This window comes from Scyliorhinus torazame, chromosome 8 (assembly GCF_047496885.1).
Source record: "Scyliorhinus torazame isolate Kashiwa2021f chromosome 8, sScyTor2.1, whole genome shotgun sequence".
Taxonomy (NCBI): Eukaryota; Metazoa; Chordata; class Chondrichthyes; order Carcharhiniformes; family Scyliorhinidae; genus Scyliorhinus; species Scyliorhinus torazame.
The window spans coordinates 122,425,143-122,442,540 of NC_092714.1; the positions used below are offsets into that span (position 1 = coordinate 122,425,143).

Below are 17,398 nucleotides of genomic sequence, written 5' to 3' on the forward strand. Positions count from 1 at the left end.
GAGTGACTTGGAGGGGAACCTCCAGGTGTGGGGTTCCCAGGTATCTCCTGCTCTGCTCTTGTCCTTCCAGATGGTAGTGGTTGTGGGTTTGGAAGGTGCTGTCTAAGGAACCTTGATGAGTTCCTGCAGTGCATCTTCTAGATGGTACACATGGCTACCACTGTTCAGCGGTGGTGGAGGGATTGAATGTTTATGGAAGTAGTAGTAATCAAGCACACTTCTTTGTCCTGGATGGTGTCGAGCTTCTTGAGTGCTGTTGGAGTTGCACTCATCCAGCAAAATGGAGAGTATTCCATTACACCCCGACTTTTGCCTTGTAGATGGTGGACAGGCTTTGGGAGGTCAGGAGGTGAGTTACTCGCCATAGGATTCCTAGTCTTTGACCTGCCCTGGTAGCCATGGTATTAAGATGCTAGTCCAGTTCATTTTCTGATCAATGGTAACCCCAGGATGTTGATTGTGGGGGATTCAGCGATGGTAATGCCATTAAATGTAGGAGATGGTCATTGCCTGGCACTTGTGTGGCATGAATATAACTTGCCACTTGTTATCTCAAGCCTGGATATTGTCCTGGTCTTGTTGCATTTGGACATGGAATGCTCCATTATCTGAGGAGTCGCAAATGGTGCTGAATATTGTGCAGTCACCTGCGAATATTCCCACTTCTGACCTGATGATGGAAGAGAGACCATTGATAAAGCAGCTGAAGATGGTTGGGCCTGGGATACCACCCTGAGGAACTATGTAGTGATGTCCAGGAACTGAGATAATTTACCTCCAACCACCACAGCCTTTGTGCCAGGTATGACTCCAACCAGCGGAGAGTTTTCCCCTTGATTCCCATTGACTCCAGTTTTGCTAGGGTTCCTTGATGCAATACTTGGTAAAATGCTGCCTTGATGTCAAAGGCAGCCTATCTCATCTCACCTCTGGCATTCAGCTCTTTTGTCCGTTTTTTAACCAAGGCTCGAATGAGGTCAGGAGCTGAGTGACTCTGGAGCAATCCAAACTGAGGGTCCGTGAGCAGGTAATTGCTGAGTAAGTGCCTCTTGATAGCACTGTTGATGACTCCTTCCATCACTTTGCGGATGGAGGGGTGCACACTGCTGGGGCGGTAATTGGCTTGATTGGATTTGTCCTGTTTCTTGTGTACGGACACACCTGGGCAATTTTCCACATCGCCGGGTAGCTACCATTGGTAAAGCTGTACTGGAACAGCTTGGCTAGGGATGCGGCAAGCTTTGAAGCACAAGTCTTTAGTACTATTGCCGAGATATTGTCAGGGCCCATAGCCTTTGCACTATCCAGTGCCTTCAGCCGTTTCTTGATATCATGTGGAGCGAATCATATTGGCTGAAGTTTGGCATCCGTGATGCTGTAGGCAATTTAGCCCTTCGAGCCTGCTGTGCCATTCAATCTGATCATGGCTGATCTCTTCCTGGTCTCAAATCCACCTCCCTACCTGTCCCCCCAATCCCTTTGACCTGTTTTTTAAAATCAGAAATATATCTATCTCCTTCTTGAAACATTTAATGACTCAGATTCCACCGTACTATGGGGCAGCGAGTTCCTAAAATTCAGCACCATCTGCGAGAAGTAGTTCCTCCTCATCTAGTTCTAAATCTCCTGCCTCTCAACCAATACCTGTGACCGCTCATTCTAGATTGCCCCACAAGGGATAACATTTGGTTTACATATACTTTATCAATCCCTTTTAGTAAGTTATGTACCTCGATCAGATTCCCTCTCATCCTTCTAAACTCCAGAGAATATAAGCCCAAACTGTTTAATCTCTCCTCGTACATCAACCCGTTCATCCCTGGAATCAATCTGGTGAACCTCCAGGGAACTGCCTCCAATGCCCCCACATCCTTCCTCAAATAAGGAGACCAAAACTGGACACAATGCTCTGGATGTGGTCTCACCAACATCCTAAACAATTGCAACAACACCTCTCTACTTTTATACTCCAGTCCTTTTGTAATAAACGCTGACATTCCATTTGCCTTTTTAATTACATGCTGTACCCGCATACCGACTTTCTGCAATTCATGAACAAAGACACCCAGATCAGTCTGCCCAGAAGCTGATTTCCATTTAGATAATAGTTTGACTTTGTATTTTTTCAGCCAAAATGGATAACCTCACACTTATCTACATTAAAATCCATCTGCCCAATTCTGGCCCACTCTCCTAGTCTATCTATATCCATCTGTAAACTCTTTATCTCCTGCTTCACTGCCTGCTTCCCCACCTATTTTAGTATCATCTGCAAATTTTGCTATGTGATACTCTGTCCCTGATTGCAGATCATTCACATAAATCACTTATAAAGCTGGAATGCAGCTTGTTCCTATTTAATTTGCTCCAAGAGAGTCTAATAAGCATGCTACACCAACTCAGAGAATCACCTTAATGGCCACGAAGGTAGTGTGATTCTTCAATACATCCTGGTGTACTACGTTTCCTCTTGTAGATGAAGGTGGATCCGGCGTCCTGAAATACCCAGGATATACATGCCTCAACCAGAAATCAGCCTTACAAGTCCATATTTCCTGGTGCTGCTAATGCCTCTTCAGCACCATACCTCGCAAGTGACAACATTCCACAAGTGCTGCGTGAAGATTGGTGCTTGCCTGTGTTTGTAGCTGAAAAACCTTTTTTTATTCGTTCATGGTGTCACTGGTTGGACCAGCATTTATTGAGCATCCCTGAGGGCATTTAAGAGTCAACCAAATTGCTGTGGGTCTGGAATCACATGTAGGAAAGACCAGGTAAGGATGACAGATTTTGTTCCCTAAAGGACATTAGCGAACCAAATAAGTTTTTATGACAATCGACATTGGTTTCATGGTCACCTTTCGACTTTCAATTCCAGATTTTGTTTTTAAATTCACATTTCACCATCTGCCATGACGGGATTCGAACTCTGGTCCCCAGAGTATGATTCTGGGTCTCTGGATTACTAGTCCAGCGACAATGTGGTAATGTCGCTGGACTAGTAATCCAGAGAGCCAGAATCATACTCTGGGAACCACTGCCTCCCCAGTGCCTGCCCAATTCAGGAGTTAGGCAGAGGGTTAGATGTCTGCAAACTGAACCTGGGGAGGGGATGAGGGATGTCTTCAATGTAACAAAAGTATAAGCCTTAAACCAACTTAACAATCAGATCCAGCAATAAATAATTCTAGCATATATCCACAAAGGCCTCTATTCTCTCCGTGAAAATGAGGGAGAATATGAAGAGATTCTTTTTCCAGAATCATCCGTGCAAGTGTCAGAATGTTGTTATCTGAAGCTTAGGTTATGATGAATTATTTGTTCAGTGTAACTATGTGCCATCGGTCCATTTCTAGAGCTGTTTTTGAAGAGATGGACAGCTATCAGTAGTTTTATGGATCTGCATGTGCACAGTACTACTTCCTATATGATTGAATATGACATTAATCAATACGTCCCTGTTTGTTTCTATCAATGATTAGGTACCGCAAAGGCTTTGGGCTCCAACCAACCCTATACTCGGGTATTAATTTGGCAATTCTCCTAATTGCTGCTGGTCAGCAGTTTGAAAGCTCAATGGAGCTGAGAAAAATTGGTGAGTGTTCTGGTGCAAATGTTTTTAATCAAAATGAAGCTCCTAAACAACACCGTAACATCATTCTGTGCAAGTAGGAGCTAGAGACGCATCACTGCACATCGCTTCCATTGTACTGACTGTTTTAAGGTTGACTTCGAGAACTCCGGCAAGGAATCCCAGAAGATTCCTTTGTTGTTTTTTGACTTAATGGCATGAGGTGCAAGTGATGTAGTGACATTTTTAACTGTGAATTTTGTTAATGCACATTCATTAACGATACTGGACAAATTCCCTTTGAGCATGAAGATCAAGTTTAGCAACATATTTGCGAATCACGTCTGGGTTCCTGAGGTGAAATGTATTTATTTGGATGAAGCATCAGTCTGTAGTGCTCACATTGACCAGAGAATTCAGCAACAACTCTCCAACAATTTGGAAAAAAAATTCAATTTTTGGGCAGAACGACAGCATTGAAGCCAATGGTCCCAAGAGCGGCTTTCTCGATTGTATCATTTGACTAATAGTGGGAAAGAAAGTGAAAGGGCAGGTCCCACATCATAACGATGGTGGGCGAGCTCTGATTGAGCCCCCCTGAATACGCCCTGAAAACCCATTCCAACGCAGAACCCACCCTAATGCAAAACCCACCCCACGCAGAACTCAGCCCAATGCAACATGGGGTGACATGATGGCACAGTGGTTAGCGCCAGGGATCCTCGGTTGACTGCCTTTGCAGTGTCTGCATGTTCTCCCTGTGTCTGCGTGAATTTCCTCCGTGTGCTCCAGTTTCCTCCCGTAGTCCATAGATATGCAGTTTAGGTGGAACTGGGCATGCTAAATTGCCGCTTAGTGTCCAAAAAGGTTAGGTGGGGTTACAGCGATAGGGTAGAGGAGTGGGCCTAGGTACGGTGCTCTTTCAGAGAGGGTTGGTGCAGACCCGATGGGCCGAATGGCCTCCTTCTGCACTGTAGTGATTCTGTGATTATATAACACCCTTTCACTACTCCCTGTCACTGCTCCCTGACAATGCTCTCTTTCTCTGCCACCTGCCATTGCCCGGGCACTTCACCCTGGCACAGCTCCCTAATCCAGATGAATGCCATGGCTGTAATATGTTGCCTCAGAGCTCAGATCAAGAATGGAGCATTCCTGTTATTTACAGCTCAGAAGAAACTGGTTGGTTTATTGGCCTATTAAACCAACTGGAGAGCTACTGCATTTATTGTGCAAAGTCCTTTAATTGTGAGCACCCAACACTTAGGAATAACGAAGCATAAATGGTAGCCTTTAGCAGAGGCAGCATCTCACATTTGCCCTTCTTAAGTGTCTGTTACTTATGGCTATTAATTCACCTCCTGGACAGGCATGAGACTGAACGGCCTGCTGGCTAGGAAAGGAAATCTCGACCAAATGAACAACTACTATGATGTGGGCCATTTCTTCACAGTCAGCATGTTGGCCAAAGATGTCAACAAGGCAGTACAAGCAGCTGAGAAACTCTTTAAACTCAAGTCCCCATTCTGGTAAGAATCGGTGTTAATGTTGCACCATGTATGTGAATAAATTGCACCTGAAGAAAATTGTGTCTCTGATTTTGGGTCTGACCCACATTCAAATGGGAGTAATGATTGACAAAGGGGTCAACCGACAAAGGGGTCAACAGGGAAGAAAAAGGTCATAGTCTAAATTCAGTGTTGAGTCCTGAGGGCTGAAACATGCCTAATCAGATGATGAAGTGCTGCTCCTCCAATTTGTGTTGGGCTCCACTGGAACCTTGCTACAAGCCAAGGACACATGTGGGCATGAGAGCAAGATGGTGAGTTGAATTGGCAAGCATCAGGAAGGTTGGGGTCATGCTTGTGGACTGAGCAAAAGTATTCTGAAAAGTGGTCACCCAGTTTATGTTTAGCCTCCCTAACATGGAGGAGACTGGAATTGGGAGCAGTGAATACAGTAGACCAGATTGAACATAGAACATACAGTGCATCGACCCACTAAAGCCCTCACTTCCACCCTATCCCTGTAACCCAATAACCCCTCCTAACCTTTTGGGTCACTAAGGGCAACTTATCATGACCAATCCACCTAACCGGCTCGTCTTTGGACTGTGGGAGGAAACCGGAATACCCTGAGAAAACCCACACAAACACGGGGAGAACGTGCAGACTCCACAAAGACAGTGACCCTGCGGGGAATGGAACCTGGCGCTGTGAAGCCACAGTGCTATCCACTTGTGCAACCGTGCTGCCCACGGATGTGCAAGTTATATGTTGCTTCACCTGAAGGTAACCTTGAACTGTGAGGAGGGAGGAGGTAGAGGGGCAGGCTTTATGACATTAGACAGTGACCTTTCACTTCCATTTTGACCCTACATTAAATATCCAAACTATTTTTTGTCCCAATGCAAACCGGCCTCCTCCCCCTCCTCCACTGGACCATCTGTCACTTGTTCTTTAGTTTTGCGCTGGCCTTTGTTCTCCAATTAATAATTTCTGCTGTCTTATGCTCATGCCACTATCAGCACCTTCTTTGCCCTTCACACTGACATTAATGTTTTCCTCTGTCATGTGTCCTACAGATCATTGTTGCAATCTCTGGCCTTCTGCCCTGCTCCAGCTGCTCCACTCCTCCCTCTATACAGTTTGTAATCCATTATATTTCTCCCTCTCTTTAACTCTGAAAAAGAGTCATACAGACACAAAACATCCATTCTATTTCTCTCTGCACAGATGCTGCCAGACCTGCTGAGATTTTCCAAAGTTTTTTGCTTTTGTTTCAAATTTCCAGCATCCACAGTATTTTGCATTTATTTTGGGGAGTAATTATAACTCTAGGTGATAGTGGAAATTAGCCGCTATAGAATCAATGGTAGGGAATGTTGTGTAGGGTCTATAATGGTCAACTAATTAATTTATTGTAAGTTAAAATTACCCAGTGTGGCCTTGGCAGTTGAATTGAGCAAGCTTGAAACATGGGCTTGAAAAATTGCCCTGATTTTAAAAAGGCCTAAAACTTGGCAAGCCTTTTGCCAAGAGACTTGAGTAATCAGTCTTAAACTAAAATAAAATAAATACATGGCTTTATTGTGCACGGCTTTGGAACTGACAGAGTCAAAGTTCAATCAGTTATGTCATCATGTTAGGAGGACAGAAAATCTCCCAGAATAGCTTTGCTCTGAGTTGGCATGTCTTCCTGTATTTGACAGATAACTGGACAAAACGGGGAATTCCTCCAGTTCTATATGATATCCAGACAGCTACATAGTTGGATCAACCAGTTTTATTACATTGGTGGGTTTCCCAAAGGGTGTAAGGTGCAGTACATGATCCCCATGTACAATTGCAAGCTCACTTACTCTTAAACCCCCTTATGATGATGAAGAATTGCTACTCGCTGTATTTCCAGTTTGTTTGTGATCAGACTCAAAAAAATCCTTTGTTTTAATGGCAGATTTGTCCAAAGTGCTGGACTGTATTAACCCTCAGAAATTCTCCTCTCCCTGAGCTCCTATCTAAACTCATCATCAACATCACTGAAAGTGCAGCATGTAGCCTAAGCCTAGCAGCAATTAACAAAAATATTCACCTTCTCACAGCATTGCAAGAACAACTATAGTATAAATGCTGAGCTATCTTTTCTTCTTTCTCCAGGTATTTGAGATCATTAGTTCAGAACTTGGTGTTGCTGCAGCAATTCCAGAAGATCAACAATGACCATTCCCCAAAACAGGAGTGTCTCAATTTCTGGTTGGACATCATTGTGGAAGCGACCAAGATCAATATTAATGGCTTACGTTTTCCAGTATGTTTTGTTTGTCTTTTTCCAATGTTTTCCCCTTAGGGTGGGGTGGGGATTCTATCTAAAACATGCACTAACAATGCTGGCAGCCCCAAACCCCTCTTCCACATTCACGGTAGCGGTGGGTTAACCCAGGCACTGAATATTAAAGCTTTGATCAAGTCTTGGGAAATTTTCTTATTTATAATCCATCAGACACACGTGTACAGTTTCCAGAAGCAGAACGCAGGATGGCGATTAGAAACTAGAACCCTTATATCCTCTCCTCAAATCGGGGACATTGAAATCCATTAGAGTGATTTACCACTCAGTATTTTCTTGACACTCTCTGACCTCCCTCAACCACCAATTTTTAATTTTGGGTTTGTTTTGATGTTGTTGGTGCATTTCCCATGACAATGCCTCTACCATTTAAAGTCCGCCTATCAACCAATCAGCACTCTCTTCTCTTCCAGTATAAAATTGTTGTTTCCTCTGACATTGTATTCTTGTAATTCACCTGATGAGTGGAAGATGAAAGCTTCAACAGATGTCTTTATTTCAGCAAAACTCAAGTTCATTACTGCCAAATGACTTCGTTCATTTGGGTACAAAAAATATATTTAGTGAAGGAATAATTTTAAATATAGTTTTGAGTTTAAATTATGGTGTGCAATACGACTAACTAATGTCTTAATTGTGGATCGCTCCTCTGGAACCATTTGTTTAAGATTAATGCCTTCATTAAAAATAGGAAAGAATTTCATACAAATATCCTGAACACCGGGGGTGATTCTTTGGTGGTGTTAGCCCAGCTGGAGCTGGCCCATTGAATCGGGCATGAGGCCAAAACGGGATTCTCGCCAGGCGTCAAATCCATTGCGAGCCTCCGGGCCCGGATACTGCGAGAACCTGATCAGAGCTCATCAGCATCCATTTTAATCTCGTTAGTGAGACTGAAGTGGAATGCTGCAGCTTCCCGGGATGCTCCCTTGCACTCCCCCCCTCCCGGGCTGGAGGTCCCGCAGGCACAAATCACTACTGGTCTCTAAAAGTGGGGGCCAGGCACCAGGAACCTCGAGGGAAAGCAACAGGGTGAGTACCCTCTCTCACCTAACCTCCAGGGTGCCGAGGAGCATCCTTCAAGAGAGGTTGGAGTTGGGGGAGCTTGGGCTGGGCTGGAGGGAATCAGGTCAGTGGTCATTCCCAGGATGGAGGTCATGTGGCAAGTCTTCACTCTGTCGATTTGAAAACATTTAAACTCTCTCCCAGCATGTCAAGTTCAAGATCTGCCAGGTGAAGGTAAAATACTTCCCTCTGTAACCTTCGTACCTTTGATGTCTCTCCCAGCATGTTGATGGGTCCAAGCTATCTCAAAAGAGGGATTAGCTTTGTTTGTTTTTATAGCTATTCACAATCTGTGAATAGCACAACTGTGATGTGCTTTCTCTTTTGAGCAGGCATGGTTTTAACCAGTTTTTTTAAAGAGGCTGTTTCTTTATTCTGATGTGCTTCTTAGAAAGAACAGGTGTTGTTTCTAACCACAGATTTTTTTCTGTGGGGGGTTTCCTCTGTTCAGAAATCCTTTCTAGGAAAGCCAGGTGCTCTGCCTTAACGCTTTCTTTTCAACTGGGGTTTCCGCTATTCTGAGGTCCTTCCGAGAAAGTCCAGGTGCTCTGCCTGAGGGCTGTTCCTGGCACCGTGCCCCGCACTCTGGAAGTGCCAACCTGGAAGTGCCAGCTTGCCACTGCCAGGGGTCAGTGGCAGGTTGGCACTACCAAGATGTGGGGCCTGATGGGGACCTGGGGTACCCTGAGGGGGTGGGGGGGGGGGAGATTTTGCGAACCCATGGTGGCGTTTTGCTTACTTGGGGGTGGGGGTGCTTGCCAGAGAATTGGGGGGGGTCTTGCCAATGATTGGGAGGAGGGGGCCATGCCAGTGATTGGGATAGGGGGCATTACCATTGCAAGAAGGGGGCTTTGCCAGCGATTGTGAGAGGGGGGCCTTGCCAGCAATTGTGAGAGGGGGGTCTTGACAGTGATTGTGAGGGGGGGGCCTTGCCAGCAATTGCGAGAGGGGGGCCTTGCCAGCGATTGCGAGAGGGGGTCTTGCCAGCGATTGCGAGAGGGGGGGCATTGCCAGCGAAAGCGGGGGATGGCGGTGGCTTGTGCTAATGATTGTGAGGGGGAGCCTTGCCAGCGATTGCGGGTGAACCCTGCCAATGGTTGCGAGGGGAGGGGCATTTTCAGCGACTGCAATGGTGGGAGAGGTGTGGTGGATTTGCCAATGATTGGGGTGGTGCCTTGCCAGCGATTGGAGAGGGGCACAATAGTGTTATTCTGCTGGCTTCTTCAGGTCCCACAGTGTGAATCACTCCTGGCTCCAAAAGAAATTTAAGTGTGGGTAGATTACGATTTGGATCGCACTGATCCATCCTGTGGAATTGCACCTTATTTCCCGCAGGAGACTACACTGAGAAATCTTTGGGGAGAATTGCAGCCACTGATATCACCAGTGCAAACGTAACCAATGACTTGGAATTGTTGACCATCCATCATTGCTTTGTCCATGGTTACAGAGGTTAACTAATTCCTCTGTTGTGTTTTAGGTTTTGATTCTAGAGCCAACCAATGTCTACCAGCCATCCTACATATCCATAAATAGTGAGGCAGATGAGAAAACTGTTTCCATATGGCACGTCTCATCAGAGGAAGTGGTAAGATTGGGAAACAGTAGACCTACCATTTCAGTTGCAATATATTTTGGATTATTATTGCTGATTGTTCAGCTTGATTTCACCCATTTAAAATGAAGCGATTCAATTGTTATTTCTTCATTTTCTTTATATATCTGTGTATTTAAAAAGCGTGTGTGCTTGAAATTGGTTTGGTGGCTCCATGGCTAATTCTCTTCCATGTTTTCAATTTACAAACCATGGAAATCCAAGGGTCAGTTCCCTGATTTTACCCGAAGGAAGCATTGAGCCTGCTGAAGTAGGCCTTAGGACACCAGTTTAAGCAGAGAAAGAAAATCAACCAGTATTTGAAACCTGAAGAACCAAGGCCTCAACCAAATAGCAGAACGTCTTCCCAACCCATGCATCAGATGCATTGCTTCTCTCGGTGTCATATCAATGGATGGTTTGGGTACAAATTCATAGAACCTTATTAGAAATGTTACTAATATTAAGCAAGATGGGAAGTATACAAGTCAGTAAATGAAAGGAGTGGGCTTTGCCATCAGGAACCTGCCCAAATCCTTTCAATAAAATATCTTGTGGAACACCATCATAAGTTCAGACATGTAAACTGGACACTTAACGAAAGGCAGGTGCCTTCAGGATAGGAGAATTGACAGATCAAGCAAACATTAATTTCTTTCCACAGAGTGTTGTGAACCTTTGGAATTCTCTATCCCAGAGGGCTGTGGAAGCTCAGTCATGGAGCGGCACAGTAGTACATTGGTTAGCATTGTTGCTTCACAGCGCCAGGGTCACGGGTTTGAGTCCCAGTTTGGGTCACTGTCTGTGTGGAGTCTGCTCGTTCTCCCTGAGTCTGCGTGGGTTTCCTCTGGGTGCTCAGGTTTCCTCCCACAAAGACGTGTTTGGTAAGGTGAATTGGACATTCTGAATTCTCCCTCTGTGTACCCGAACAGGCGCCGGAGTGTGGCGACTAGGGGATTTTCACAGTAACTTCATTGCAGTGTTAATGTAAGCCTACTTGTGACACTAATGAAGATTATTATTTGTACGTTTCTGATTTACAGTAGCGTACAGGGTGAAAGGCATTGAAGTGTCCGATCAGCCATGATCATATTGAATGGCATTGCAGGCTTGACGGGCTGAATGGCCTGCTCCTGTTCCTATTAAAGGGCGGATTACCTCACCATTTTCAGCATTGTTCCCATGCATAATCATGACAAATAATTTCCTGCGGCCAAAACCTTGGACCGAAGCTGTTTCTATTGGTATTCTGTCACCGACTGGCTCGCCCTCTCAAAATTCCCCTATATTTGCCTGTCACACCCCACGTGACCCCATTTAAATGTATGGTAATGAGGGCATTTGGAGCTGTGCCCACTTGAGCTTTGTTATCTTACATTCACTGGGTGACTTAGGCTGAAACTTCCTTTGCCAGTATGAACGGTGACAGGCTGAAGTGTAGAGCTTCTGGGTCTGAAGAAACCGGAGGGTTTCATTGGCAATTTTTGAAGATGGGAAACACTCATTTCAACAAGAACACAAAAGGAAAATACTGCAGGCGTTGGAAATCTGACGTAAAAATAGAAAGTAGTCATCAGGTCAGGAAGTCGAATTGAAGTTTTAGATCCTGACCTTTCATCAGAACTGGAAAATGTTAGGAATGTCATAGGTTTTGAGCAAGTGAAAGAAAGACAATGACCAAAAAGGAAGGATAGGGTCGAAGACAGCTGGTGATGCAAGACAAGGCAAGAAGCAGAAGATGTATCTGGAGGAGGCAGGATCCTGAACAAATTCCATCCAAAAGAAAGAGAGAAAAATGAGGGGGAAAAAAACATAGTTCCAATGATGGATTTGTATTACGCTGACTTAGAGCTGGACTTGTTTCTCACAGCTTCTGACAGGATCAGAACACGAAAAGATTTGGAATCCACCATCTTCAACCCTTACACCTAATATATTCCACATAACACACAGGTCACATGAGGGCCTTTGTGAGGAGATGTGTGTAAGAAGATTGATCTTCACAATTTGAGTGAGTGAGGCAGGTTGAGTGAGTGGGCAAATGAATTTGCAGGTGCAGTATATTTGGATAAATGCAAGGTAGCAAAAGCTGGAAGACAGACCATTATCTGAATGGCCATAAATTAGGAGAGGGAAATGTGCAACGTGACCTGGGTGTCCTCAGAGTCACTGAAGGTCAGCATGCAGGTAGAGCAGGCGGTAAAGAAGGCAAATGGTATGCTGGTCTTCATTGCAAGAGGGTTCAAGTACAGGAGCAGTGGTGGCTTGCTGCAATTATATGGGGCCTTGGTGAGACCTCACCTGGAGTATTGTGTGCCGTTTTCATCTCCTTATCTGAGGAAGGATGTTCTTGCTATAGAGGGAGTGCAGCAAAGGTTTATCAGACTGATTCCTGGCATGTCGGGACTGAAGGATGAGGAGAAATTGAATCAGTTAGGATTGTATTCGCTGAGTTCAGAAGAATGCGGGAAGGATCTCATAGAAACCTATAAAATTCTAACAGGGTAGATGCAAGAAAGATGTTCTCGATTGTAGGGATGTCCAGAACCAGGGGCGAAATTCTCCGACCCCCCGCCAGGTTGGAGAATCGCCGGGGGCTGGCGTGAATCCCGCCCCCGCCGGTTGCCGAAGTCTCCGGCACCGGATATTCGGCGGGGGCGGGAATTGCGCCGCGCCGGTTGGCGGGCCCCCCCGCTCGATCCTCTGGCCCGGATGGGCCGAAGTCCCGCCGCTAAAATGCCTGTCCCGCCGGCATAAATTAAACCACCTACCTTACCGGCGGGACAAGGCGGCGCGGGCGGGCTCCGGGGTCCTGGGGGGGGCGGGGGGCGATCTGGCCCCAGGGGGGTGCCCCCACGGTGGCCTGGCCCGCGATCAGGGCCCACCATTCCGTGGGCGGGCCTGTGCCGTGGGGGCACTCTTTCCCTTCCGCCTCCGCCACGGTCTCCACCATGGCCGAGGCGGAAGAGACTCCCTCCACTGCGCATGCGCGGGAATGCTGTCAGCGGCCGCTGATTCTCCCGCGCATGCGCCGCCCGGAGATGTCATTTCCGCGCCAGCTGGCGGGGCACCAAAGGCCTTTTCCGCCAGCTGGCGGGGCGGAAATCTGTCCGCCGCCGACCTAGCCCCTCAATGTTGGGGCTCGGCCCCCAAAGATTTCCGGAGAATTTTGCCCCAGGGGTCACAGTCTGAGGATATGGGGTAGACTATTTAGGACAGAGATGAGGAGGAATTTCTTCACCCAGAGAGTGGTGAGCCTGTGAAATTCATTACCACAGGAAATAGTTGAGGCCAAAACATTGTTGTGATGGCACGGTAGCACAGTGGTTTGCACCGCTGCCTCACAGCTCCCGGTACCCAGGTTCAATTCCGGCTTCGGGTGACTGTCTATGTGGAGTTTGTACTTTCTCCCCGTGTCTGCGCGGGTTTCCTCTGGGTGCCCTGGTTTCCTCCCACAGTCCACAAATGAGCAGGTCAGGCAGATTGGCCATGCTAAATTGCCCTCAGTGTCCAAAAAAGTTAGGTAGATAGGGTGGAGGTGTGGGCTTAAGTAGGGTGCTCTTTCCAAGGACCGGTGCAGACTCGATGGGCCGAATGACCTCCTTCTGCACTGTAAATTCTATGATTCTATGATTGTTTTGTTTTTGAGAAACAGTTAGATATAGTACTTGGGGTGAAGGGGATAAAAGGATATTGGGGGGAAGGAAAGGATTGGGCTATTGAGTTGGATGATCAACCATGATCATAATGAATGGGGGAGCAGGTTCAAAGAGCTGAATGGCCTCCTCCTGCTCCTATTTTCTATTTTTCTATGTTCTATCACAGAGACAATAGAGCAGCTCTGTCACCTACCGCATGAGGATCTATAGCCCCACTCATCTGCCGGTGTGGCTTTCTGTGGCTATGATGGAACTATTTTGGAACAGAATTGCTTCAGACACTCATAAGGGCGGTGTGCAATATCGGCCATTCTGCTGTATGGCCATGCATTGGTTTACAAGAGAGCTGGCAAATTCACCACTTCCTGTACCATGGCAAGGCAGCAGGGAGATAGGGGGCTAGATTCTCCGTTTTTGGGACTATGTCCCCACGCCATTGTGAAAACTGTGGTCTTTTACGCCAGGAAAACTGGCGTCAAAAGGCCACAGATTCACCATCTTGAAGAGGGCTAGCAGGCAGCTGTCATAGAGCTCGCAGCTCTAGCTGCTGATACGGCCCCCCGCACTTCCAAGTCAGAGGCTGCGCATGCGCACGGCGGCGGCCTCCAGCGGCCGCGCTGTGCTCCATGGCAGACTCAGCCCGTGGACCTGGACCGCCGAAATAATGCCCCACATCAGCCGCTCGCCCGCCCCTGACCGGCCGCACACATAGTCCCAAGTCCCGAATGAACCCCCCCTCTGCCCTCCGGTCGACTCTCCCCCGACTGTGGCGTTCACGGACTCAGTTCGCAGCCGCCATGCAAGGTTCCCGAATGGCAGGACCATGTTAGAACCGTGCCGTCAGTAATTCGGCCGGTCGGGGACGGAGAACTGCGGGGCGGGCCTTAGGCAATGGCCTGAGGCGGTGGAGACTCGGCATACTCCACGAGTATACCGATTTTCGGGGGGCGGAGAATTGAGAAACCGGCGCGGGCCCCGATTTCGTGCTCGAAAACGGATTCTCTGCCCCGTTGCCAAACGTAATTTTGATGTCGGGGTGCAGAGAATCCAGACCTTTTAGGGTTACAGTGTTGCTGGCTTTCTCAAGGCTTAAGATGCAGTCACCGGCACCGGTGTTGTTTGCAAGCTCTGACAGTAAATTCCCCGCATCAACGGGTTCTCTAGATGCGTCTTAAAAAAGGCAGACATGTATTCCCATTCATAACAACCCCACTAGTTGTACTGATAGCAACAGAGGATCACGAGAATGAGACACATTGAATGGACTTCAGGGTCTTAAAGGTTAATTTTGCTGTCGAGACAGTTTGAGAAGGGCTCTGGAATATACTCCAGGGGTGTGCCGCACAACAGGGGCAGACAGTAGGGTAGTGGTAATGTCACAGGACTAGTATTCCAGAGGCCCAGGCAACTGCTATGGGGACAAATCCCACCAGGAATTGTGACTATGAAACCATTTTTGTAAACCCATCTAGTTAACTAATGTCCTTTAGGGAATAAAATTTGCTGTTCTTACCTGGTCTGGTCTGAGTGTGACTCCAGACCCACAGCAATGAGGTTGACTCTTAACTGCCCTCTGCAGAAGGCCGAGCAAACCACTCAGTTCAAGGACAGTGGTGCCCACCTCCCATTAAAAAAAGTTGTAGCTTGCTTTACAATAAGTTTGTAGTCCCAGTTCTAGGATGAGATTGTACCATTTCAGATGTTATCTGTAGAACAGGCATAGAAACTCTGTTACCTCTCGTTTGCTCTCCACAGATGCTGCCAGACCTGCTAAGTATATCCAGCATTTTCTGTTTTTACTTCAGATATAACCCACAGACCCGTTATCCACTTATTTGTTCTGAGGGTTATAAGATCACTTACTGTCTTTTCTGCACCTACAGGGATCTGGACACCCAAATTCAAGCTGACTCACTTCATTGTTGAAAGGATTAGATTTGGTTCAGATGGATGAGCTATTTGAGTTAAAGATTGGGGATGATTAGGGAACACGAGTGTCGGCTGCATAAGTGTAGAAATTGTTGTCAGGAGATTGTTCTTTTGGCAGAGGGACACGTTGCCGGCTTATGCAAGGAATGTGGGTTTTCTGTATTGAAAAGGTAGCTGGAGGCATTCTTGAGTCTGGCTGACTACACATTGAAAGGCATTGGAGCGAACGTGTCTCCTTCTTACCATGTTCTTCTGCAACTTATTTGATTACTTTTAAGAGTCATTGAGATATTTCTCAATATTCCCAAACTAGGCTGTTATTTTGTTTAGCCGCACTCAGAGCACAACCTGAGGTGAGTGTCATAATATACACCATACACATCTTCACCATGTGCTGAGTGCATAGACTGGTTAGGATAGGCATAGGTCTTTAGTTTAATCTAACATCGTGTTAACCCACAGCGAAAGTATGTTCAACAGTTTCTAGCTTAATAAAATAGTGTTGCACTATTTTAAGTGTTGGTAGCCTGTATGTGTTCCACGGATCCAAAGCACCCAACACATCATGGCACCAGTAGTTGAGGGATGTTAGAACTTCTTAGACCTACCTGCAAGTGATCTGCCTTCCACCAGCATACAGCCATCCTGCAAAATGGACAGCGTCCGCCCACCACCGCCGCTCTGCATCACCGGTAACCTAGGGGCCAACTGGAAGATATTCAAACAACGCTTCCAGCTCTACCTTGAAGCCACAGACCGGGAAGCTGCCTCAGACATCAGGAAGATCGCTCTCTTCCTATCCACAGCCGGGGAACATGCCATCCACATTTTCAATTCTCTCACCTTTGTTGATGGTGAAGATAAATCAAAATTCAAGACGGTCCACCTTAGGTTTAACAGTCACTGCGACATCGAGGTGAATGAAAGTTTCGAGCGCTGTGTATTCCAGCAGCGTTTTCAGGGTAAGGATGAACCTTTCCAGTCCTTTCTCACCCACCTCCGCATCCTTGCATAGTCCTGTAATTACAGGTCCACCTCCGAATCCATGATACGCGACCAGATCATTTTCGGTGTTCAGTCGGACCCCCTACGCCAGCAGCTCCTCAAGGTAAAGCAGCTCACCCTAACTATTGCCGTCGAGACCTGCGTGATACATGAACACGCCATTAGTCGGTATTCCCACATCCAAGCGGCTGAAACGGCACGGCAAGGTCCCCACGAGGCAGAACAGGTCTAAGCAATCGAGTAACTCCAGGGCCTCAGCCTGGATGAGGGCGGCCATTTCGTGCGCTTTTCGCGGACTCCCGCGCTTGTGCGCACCGAACGAGGGGACGGCGATGTTGACGAACGTACTGCGCAGGCACGCACCACGTACGACCGCACAGCGCATGCGCGGTGGCGCAGTTAACGTACTGACGCTACAACGTGCGGCAACTGTGGCTCCGTCCACTTAAAGCGGCAATGTCCTGCCAAATCCCGGCGATGCCTGCGATGTGGCAAACTTGGCCACTATGCTGCTTTATGCAGATCAGCTCAGCCTGCCAACTCTCGTCACTCCAGCCAGCCTCGCAGGAATGTCCGGGCCATTCAACCCAAGGTCACCGAGCCAGATTCAGACCGGCTACCCGATATTGACACCAAGGACCCGAAGGACACCATCAGCATTACAAAAAACAGGGTGTCCCCGGAGCAAAGAATCCAGCCTCTATCGGTATACAGCATCGATCCAGACGA

At 47.1% G+C, this 17,398-nt stretch overlaps 1 protein-coding gene across 4 annotated transcripts in view; it reads left to right on the forward strand.

The window, feature by feature from the left end:
- map3k15 (mitogen-activated protein kinase kinase kinase 15) overlaps window positions 1–17,398 on the forward strand; it is a 220,834-nt gene that overhangs the window by 80,435 nt on the left and 123,001 nt on the right. For all 4 annotated transcript variants that reach the window (XR_011948699.1, XM_072514132.1, XM_072514133.1 and 1 more), the window contains exons 7-10: window positions 3,483–3,595; window positions 4,941–5,100; window positions 7,228–7,378; window positions 9,963–10,070. Coding sequence is in view for 3 of the 4 variants with exons in the window: in XM_072514132.1 (XP_072370233.1) it covers window positions 3,483–3,595; window positions 4,941–5,100; window positions 7,228–7,378; window positions 9,963–10,070 (532 nt within the window). In the remaining variant the exon portion in view is untranslated. The remainder of the gene's footprint in view (window positions 1–3,482; window positions 3,596–4,940; window positions 5,101–7,227; window positions 7,379–9,962; window positions 10,071–17,398) is intronic.